Consider the following 8992-nt stretch of genomic DNA (forward strand, 5'->3'; position numbering starts at 1 on the left):
GAGAATCACTTGAACCTGGGAGGCAGAGGCTGCAGTGAGGCAAGATCATGCCACTGCACTCCAGCCTGGGCAATAGAACGAGACTGTTTCACAAAAAAAAAAAAAGAAAAGAAAAGAAAGAAAGAAAAAGAAAAAAGAAAAAAACCAGACCTGCCATGAAATACCCTAATGGAGAGTGGTGACCCCCTGCCAGTTCCCCGGCCCAACCAGTCCCAGGACTGGGCCCCCAAATAAAGGGGAGAACATGCCTCTCCATGGACGGGCAGACGCCGATGCCTTCAAATCTTCCCGCTGCCTTCTCTAAGCACCTACAACCATTGCTCTGGTCATCTTTTGCTGTGTAACAAGTCACCCCAAAACTCAGTGGCTTAAAACAATAACAAACAGTTATTTTGCTCACAAATCTGTGATTTAGGCAAAGTACCCCAGAGAAGGCTCGTCTCTGCTCCATGTGACATCAGCTGGGGTGGATCAGCTGATGAGGGGACTAGAACATTCCCTTCTAAGAAGGCTCATCCCATGCCTGGCCAGGTGGTGCCAACGGGCGGTTCCTGCCATGGGGGCTTCTCCGGGGGCTGCTTGGCTCCTCCTGACTTGGTGACTGAGTTCCAAGAATGAGAGTCCAGGAGACACCAGGTAAACACTGTGTCTTATTTTAATTTAGTTTAGTTTAGTTTTTTGAGATGGAGTCTCACTGTGTTGTGCAGGCTGGAGTGCAGTGGCGCAATCTCAACTCACTACAACCTCCTCCTCCCAGGTTCAAGCAATTCTCCTGCCTCAGCCTCCCAAGTAGCTGGGACTACAGATGTGCACCACCACGTCAGCTAATTTTTGTATTTTTAGTAGAGACGGGGTTTCACCATGTTTGCCAGGATTATCTCGAACCCCTGACCTTGAGTGATCTGTCCACCTCGGCCTCCTAAAGTGCTGGGATTACAGGCATGAGCCACCATGCCCAGCCATCTTTTTTTTCTTTTTAAATAGAGATGGGGGGTCTCACTGACTTGCCCAGGCTGGTCTTGAACTCCTGAGCTCAAACAATCCTCCTGCCTCAGCCTCCCAAAGTGCTGGGATTACAGGTGTGAACCAGCACACCCAGCCTTGTGTCCTCTTTTATGACCTGATCTTGGAAGTGACATGGCACCACTGCTGCCATAATTAAAGGCTTGGCAGTGTGCCACTGCCACCCCTCAGCTCCAAATCCACCCTTCCTAAGCCTGCTTTGTGCTGGTGGAGCTGCACCCTGTAAACATTTCTCCTCTACGGGCCGGCTCAGCGTGAGGCTTTGACAGGAGAGGGCGCTGGAGGTTGCAGCAAGGCCTGGCAGAGAAAGGGGCCTCCCTGTCTGGCCCCTTCCTTGCTGAAGCTGCCAGTGGCTCTGTGTGCGGGTGACTCCTCCGTGAGTCTCCACCACCCATGGGCTGCTTCTCGCAGCCACCGCCCGTCTGTCGCACTCCCCAGCAGGATTATCAAGCACCTGGCAGGAGTTTCTGCGGGAAAAGCTCTGGCCCAGATGCACCCCTCAGCGAGTTTCTCGGCCAACAGGTGGGCTCCCTGCAGACGGCTTGGCTCTCGCCCTGCAGCAACTTCCTCTGCCACAGGTAGGACACCCTGCAGGTTCCAGCAGAGCCCAGGGCAACTTCCTCCACCACGGGTAGGACAGCCTGCAGGTTCCGGCAGAGCCCAGGGCGACTTCCTCCACCACGGGTAGGACAGCCTGCAGGTTCCGGCAGAGCCCAGGGCGATTTCCTCCACCACGGGTAGGACAGCCTGCAGGTTCCGGCAGAGCCCAGGGTGACTTCCTCCGCCACGGGTAGGACAGCCTGCAGGTTCCGGCAGAGCCCAGGGCAACTTCCTCCACCGTGGGCAGGGGCAGCCTGCAAGGTCCAGCAGAGCCAGGCCCAGCCTTGCGGCGGAATGTTCTTCCAGGTTCTTGGTTTCTTCCCGTGTGCTCCCTGTCTGTCCTAGAAACACATGCTGCTTCTGGCACTGCTATTCCTGTATTCCTCCGAGTTCTCTTGTAACCTTTTAATAGTGACACATCCTTTTCCAGTTTATGATTCTTTATATTAAATGTTCCTGTTCAAATTGCTGGTGTGGTGTCTGTCTCCTGCCTGGAACCTAATGGTGCAGAATTAGCACGAGGAGGGTCCCAGCAGGGCATCTGGGGACTGTTTGCATCGTCCGTAGGGTGTGAATGCCTGGCTGAGCTTCCTGCCAATGGGAAACGGGGTGCCAGGCCCCGCTTCACAGTGGATTTGCTGTGGCCTCTGGTTGGGTGAAAGAAAGGGCTGGATGAGGCTGGTGCTGGGGTGCCCAAGCGGCTGCTGCCCTTCAGAGCAGAACAGCAAGGATGCCCCAGGGCTGCGGATTGGGGGTTCCTCCTCCACGCACTGGGGGTTCACAGCAATCAGATGGCTGGCAGGAGCAGCTCCTCCCAGACCTCGGGGCAGCTGAGAGGCAGAGAATGTTCGTGGCAGCCCCCACAGGAGCTGCTGTTTCTTGTCCCTACAGGGCTGACATTGCTGAAAATCAAACACAATGTTCAGTCCTGTGCATCACCTGATCACAGTGTCAGCCGAGCGCACAGCCTTGCCGGTGGCCTCACTTGAGAGGCAGAACGCTGACAGGACGGCACCCCTGACCCAGGTTGGAGGCGGCGCCCGGAACCCCGCAGAACTCACGATCTGCTCCTGCCAGGGTGCCCCGAGGCTCCCTTGCCAGTGGGAGTGGTGGTGGCTGAGGTTGCTGATGCTCCTGAGTTTGAAAACCCTCTGAGCCCACCTGTGAGACCCTCGCGAGAGGTTACCTGTCCTCCCCAAGCCAGCACAGCAGCCACCTCCTGTTGCCACGAGGCCTACAATTAGCATCAAACCTTAGGGATCCGGGACAGCATGACACAGGAGACAATAGTTCATGTGGGGGCTTGGGAATTTTTTCTGTAAGAGACTAAACAGCGCCCGGGTGCGGTGGCTCCTGCCTGTAATCCCAGCACTTTGGGAGATCGAGGTGGGCAGATCACCTGAGGTGAGAAGTTTGTGATCAGCCTGGTCAACATGGTGAAACTCCATCTCTACCAAAAATACAAAAAAAAAAAAAAAAAATTAGCTGGGCATGATGGCAGGTGCCTGTAATCCCAGCTACTCGGGAGGCTGAGGCAGGAGAATCGCTTGAAGCTGGGAGGCAGAGGTTGCAGTGAGCCGAGATCGCACCACTGCACTCCAGCCTGGGTGACAGAGCGAGACTCCGTCTCAAAAAAAAAAAAAAAAATCAAACAGTAAATATCAGGCTCCGTGAGCCACATGCGGCCTCTGGCCACCTCGCTCGGCCTCTGGCCACCTTGCTCTCACTCTTCTCCTTCTCCCTCCTCCGTTCCCCTGCCTTTTCGGTGTTGTTATTGTGTGTGTGTGTGTGTGTGTGTGTGTGTGTGTGTGTGTGTTTTACAATCCTTAAGAAATGTAAAATCCACTCTTAACTCAAAGGCTGTACAAAAAAATAGATTCCAGGCCGGATGTGGATTCCAGGCCGGATGTGGCCCACAGGCTGTAGTCTGGCAAACCGTGGCTTCCATGCTACAGGAATTCAGAGATATTTCAGATAGATATTGCTGGGAACCTGGGGAGAACCTATGGGAGTGGATTCGGGGTTTGGACTGAGAACGCCGAATCCAAACGCTAGAGGGGGCTGAAGTCCCTGATCTGGGGGCCTTGCGGGCTCTGCCCGGTATCAGCTAAGAGCTCCCTTGTGTGACGGCTGAAGCTGAGACCCAGAGGCCCGCAGGTCACGAGTCCAAGACCCCAGAGCCTCCACGGCCTGCTGTGGAGGAGAGAATCCGAAGGTCCAAGGACAGGGGCAGTCCGTGAGTGTGGCCTGCACGCCCACACCCAGCCACGCCCCGCAGGTTCAGGAGCACCACCTTCCCGGACCTGAGCAACACCCGGGCGAGGGGAGCCCCTGCACCCTGAAAAGTCCTGCTACTGCTGTCCTTCGTAGGCCAAGTGTGACCATGGGGAGAGGGGTGCCCCGACTGAGATGGGCTCCTTGATCTCCATGGGGTGACACATCCCAGAGCAGCAGCAGGACAGGAGGCACCCGCCGCCGTCAGGTCCCATGGGGGCTGTGTGCGCCAGCGGCGGCAGGAGGAACTGGCGCTCAGGGTGCCACGGCCTGCAGGGGCCTCCGGCGAATCACAGTGCCCCGATGAAACAAAGGGTTGGCAGACTAGAGTGCCGTTTGTCTTACGCAACAGAAACAAAACTCTGGGTCTGGCGGCCAAACCTGATTTGAGTCACCACAGTGGACAGCCACGGCCTCTCACCAGTTTCCAGGCTGAGCCAATTCACAGACTTGGAGCCCGTGAGTGGGGGGCAGGTTCCTTGAGGGAGACCCCTGAAGCATTGCTGCGAGGAGTACAGCAGCAAAGCCACGGGAAGACTCCCCCTAAGGGACCTGCACCTGTTTACCAAAGTAACATGTAACAGGGGGAGGGAAATACTCAAGAGTCTCAGGAATGACAAGACACTGGCATCAAATGGATTCCAATTTCTTTTTCTTTTTTTTTTTTTTTGAGATGGAGTATCGTGCTATCGCCCGGGCTGGAGTGCAGTGGTGCGATCTCAGCTCACTGCAACCTCCACCTCCAAGTTCAAGCAATTCTCCTGCCTCAGCCTCCCAAGTAGCTGCTATTACAGGCACACACCACCATGCCCCACTAATTTTTGTAGTTTTGTAGAGACGAAGTTTCACTATGCCAGGCTGATGTGGAACTCCTGACCTCAGGTGATCCACCCTCCTCGGCCTCCCAAAGCGCTGGGATTACAGATGTGAGCCACTGCACCTGGCCAGACCGATGCCAATTTCTGATGACTCAAAAAAACACTGTGAACCACCAATCAAAGGGGGATTTTCGGTCATGAGATGAAAGGTGGAGCCTCAGCCCATGTCTGACTCCCAGGGGCCAGTTGAGCACGTTGATCCACCCTCTAGTTTGTCCCCAGTTCTTGAATGTGTAATTGAATAAGGGGCACATGGCCATGGGCACACTCCGCACGTGGCCTCTTTTTTTTTTTTTTTTTTTTTGAGACTGAGTCTCGCTCTGTCGCCCAGGCTGGAGTGCAGTGGCGCGATCTCAGCTCACTGCAAGCTCCGCCTCCCGGGTTCCCGCCATTCTCCTGCCTCAGCCTCCCGAGTAGCTGGGACTACAGGCGCCCGCCACCTCGCCCGGCTAGTTTTTTATATTTTTAGTAGAGACGGGGTTTCACCGTGTTAGCCAGGATGGTCTCGATCTCCTGACCTCGTGATCCGCCCGTCTCGGCCTCCCAAAGTGCTGGGATTACAGGCTTGAGCCACCGCGCGCACGTGGCCTCTTATAAGGGTACAGTGGAAGCCACGAGAACTTCCCCTGTGCCAGGACAGGAAACTCAAAACAATACTGAACCCCTGGGAACTGCAGAGATGAGTGCCTCCATCAGAGAGTGAAAAGACCAGCTGGGCGCGGCAGCTCACACCTGTAATCCCATCACTCTGGGAGGCCGAGGCAGGCGGATCACCTGAGGTCAGGAGTTTGAGACCAGCCTGACCGACATGGTGAAACCCCGTATCTAATAAAAATATAAAAACATTAGCCGGGTGTGGTGGCACGGGCCTGTAGGCCCAGCTGCTCGGGAGGCTGAGACAGGAGAATTGCTTGAACCTGGGAGGCAGAGGTTGCAGTGAGCCGAGTTCGTGCCACTGCACTCCAGCCTGGGTGACTGAGCGAGACTTCGTCTTTAAAAAAAAAAAAAAAAAAGGAGTTTGTTTTTTTCCTTTCTTTTGAGACAGTCTCGCTCCGTCTCCCATGCTGGAGTGCAGTGGCACAATCTCTGCTCACTGCAACCTCCGCCTCCCAGGTTCAAGCAATTCTCTAGCCTCAGCCTCCTGAGTAGCTGGGCTTATAGACATGCACCACCACGCCCAGCTAATTTTTGTATTTTTAGTAGAGACAGGGTTTCACCACATTGGTCAGGCTGGTCTCGAACTCCTGAGCTCAAGTGATCCACCTGCCTCAGCCTCCCAGTGTGCTGGGATTACAGGTGTGAACCACCGCACCTGGCCAAAGAAGAGGTTTAATGGCTGGGCACAATGGCTCACGCCTATAATCCCAGCACACTGAGAGGCCGAGGCCAGCAGATCACAAAGTCAGGAGATCGAGACCATCCTGGCTAACACGGTGAAACCCCATCTCTATTAAAAATACAAAAACAAAATTAGCCGGGCATGGTGGTGGGCACCTGCAGTCCCACCTACTTGGGAGGCTGAGGCAAGAGAATGGCGCGAACCCTGGAGGCGGAACTTGCAGTGAGCCGAGATCGCGCCACTGACTGCACTCCAGCCTGGGCGACAGGGTGAAAAGAGAGAGGTTTAATTGGCTCCCGGTTCTGCAGGCTGTACAGGCACAGCCCCAGCACCTGCTCAGCTTGCGGGGAGACCTGAAGGAGCTTTGACTCACGGTGGAAGGTGAAGCGAGAGCAGGCATGTCACGTGGCAAAAGCAGGAACGAGAGACAGTGGCCAGACCTCACAAGACCTCACTCGCCGTCACGAGGACAGCACCAGGAGGGTGATGCTAAACCATTCATGAGGAAGCTGCCCCCGTGATCTGGTCATCTCCCACCAGGCCCCACCTCCAACACTGGAGATGATATTTCAACCTGAGATTTGGGCGGGGACAAAGGTCCAACCTGTGTCACTCACCTCTCAGGTCTGTGCAGAGGTCAGACGGGTCTTAGAGAATAACAGGGATTGTGGAGAATTTAATCAGTCGCAGTCATCCCAGTAGCTGCTGCCCCATCAGGAATATCTTTTCTACAACAAATGAACACACTCCCCTGGCACCTGGTACCCAGCTAGCGACTTGCCTAATGCTTTTTTCCCTCTATACCAGTTTGCAAAGATCAACAGAAGCCTTTGCTTTTACCAGACCTGGCCAGCAGTACACCGTCACAGCTCCCCGACTCGGAGTGCCTGCCACAGATCTTCATCGCCCGGCGTCCTCGAACATCACACTGATCCACTGATGCACACTCATCAGATCCGAGTGGAACAGCAAAGGTTCCCTTGTCCCCCTCGCAGGGCGTGCAACAGCGGGAGCGGCTTGCCTCTTCAGTGCCCACTGCTCAAACCTCTGGGGGAGCATACAGACGGGCAGTGACTAGCAGTGGATGCTTATAGCTCCGGAGGCCCCAGAGGGCGTGTGTTACAGGGTGCTCTTTTAGTTTAGCCGTCTGTAGGCGGCTTGTGTTAACCAGCTCAATTAGACCCCCTTCCTTATCACAAGGACAGGCTTTCTGAATCCCAGGTGCTTGCCTTGGTGGACCGGAAGAATCGGATCATGTCTGGGCCTGGAGAATGGGTGCAAGGTTTTATTGAGTGCAGGTAGCTCTCAGCAGACGGGGGAAGCCAGAAGGGGATGGAGTGGGAGGGTTTTCCCCTGGAGCGGGACCACTGAGCAGCCCGGGCTCTCTCCGATCGTCCTGGCCAAACTCCACCCCATTCTACGGCCAGTGGCCTCCCAGAGCAACAGCATGCTCTCCTCCACACCCTCTCGACGTCCAGCCAATGTGTTGCTCTTGATGTCCAGCCACTTGTGTGTCTGTCTGCTAGAGTCCTGGGGATTTTATAGGCACAGGATGGGGGCGTGGCAGGCCAGGGTGGTCTCTGGAAATGCAACATTTGGGCAGGAGAACAAAAATCCCTGTCCTTACCCAGGTTTGTGGGCACAGGCGGTGGGGGAATCCCTAGCCAGGGACCACGCCTTCTCTACCCAGCTCTTCCCCCTGCATAAGGAGCAGGGAGTAGCAAGTCTTTTTTTTATCCCAATGTCCCCATGGACACCAAGGAAAAAGGACTGCAGATGTCTTAGTGAGACAAATCAGAGGGTGGGAGATGAACCCCACAAAAATTCAGGGGCCCCCTCACCTTCTGGAGTCCAAAGGTTTGGAACAGGTGATAATTATTCTCCTTTTGATGTTATTTGTTATATTTTTTGTAGGGACGGGGTCTTGCTATGTTGCCGGGCTGGTCTTGAACTCCTAGCCTCAAGCCATCCTCGGCTGAGTGCTTTTCTATGACACTTAGTGAATGCTGGGGAACCACAGCCAGGATACTCAGGTGGGAACCAGAGGCTGGAAGCAGGTGGCTTCTCCCTTTTATCCCTTATCCCCCTTCGCATGTTTCTTAGCCCCCCAGAGAAGAATGCTTCTGTGGGGGATGCAGCCATGATTCCTGGGAAGGAGAAGTTGAGCCTGGCCATGCTGGGCTCCTCCTGGCACTGATCTACAGACAGGGAGCAGCGCAGTGGAAGAGGGGAGATCCCAGGGCTCAAAGGCTGGGTGAAGGGGCGCTGCTGGGTGCATTTCAGGGAACACTTTAAAGTGCAAAACGGCCGGGCGCGGTGGTTCACGCCGGTAATCCCAGCACTTTGGGAGGCCGAGGTGGATGGATCACAAGGTCAGGAGTTCAAGACCAGCCTGACCAATATGGTGAAACCCTGTCTCTACTAACAGAAATTAGCCAGGCGTGGCGGCAGGCACCTGTGGTCCCAGCTACTCAGGAGACTGAGGCAGGAAAATCACCTGAAGCTGGGAGGCAGAGGTTGTAGTGAGCCGAGATCATGCCCCTGCACTCCACCCTGGGCGACAGAGCAGTACTCCATCTCGAAAAAAAAATAAAAAATAAAAAGAAAGTGCAAAATGTTGGCTATCACGTCACTAAATGCAGCATTTTGTGTTCAGAACCAGTGGGGGCAGTCATTCCTGCACAAGATTCCTGAAAGCCTGAGGAAGCTGAATTATGTTAATCTAAAAGGATTCCATCTAATTAGGAGATAAGAAATTTTCCCCTTCACCTGCACCAGAAGGGTGCACGGAAACACGTCATTTAGAACATCCCAGGCCCTAACATCCAGGTATCCGTGCCACTTCTCTGTACGGGTCCAAGGAGGCCGCGGTGTTCGC

At 54.8% G+C, this 8992-nt stretch overlaps 1 protein-coding gene across 1 annotated transcript in view; it reads left to right on the forward strand.

Moving 5' to 3' along the window:
- Nucleotides 1-6178: 6178 nt before the first annotated feature.
- CHMP6 (charged multivesicular body protein 6) overlaps nucleotides 6179-8992 on the forward strand; it is a gene marked incomplete at its 5' end in the record, with an annotated part of 10963 nt that continues 8149 nt past the window's right edge. The window contains one exon of the mRNA XM_011992620.1: nucleotides 6179-6199. Coding sequence (XP_011848010.1) covers nucleotides 6179-6199 — 21 coding nt within the window. The remainder of the gene's footprint in view (nucleotides 6200-8992) is intronic.

Source organism: Mandrillus leucophaeus, unplaced genomic scaffold (assembly GCF_000951045.1).
Source record: "Mandrillus leucophaeus isolate KB7577 unplaced genomic scaffold, Mleu.le_1.0 Scaffold1, whole genome shotgun sequence".
NCBI lineage: Eukaryota > Metazoa > Chordata > Mammalia > Primates > Cercopithecidae > Mandrillus > Mandrillus leucophaeus.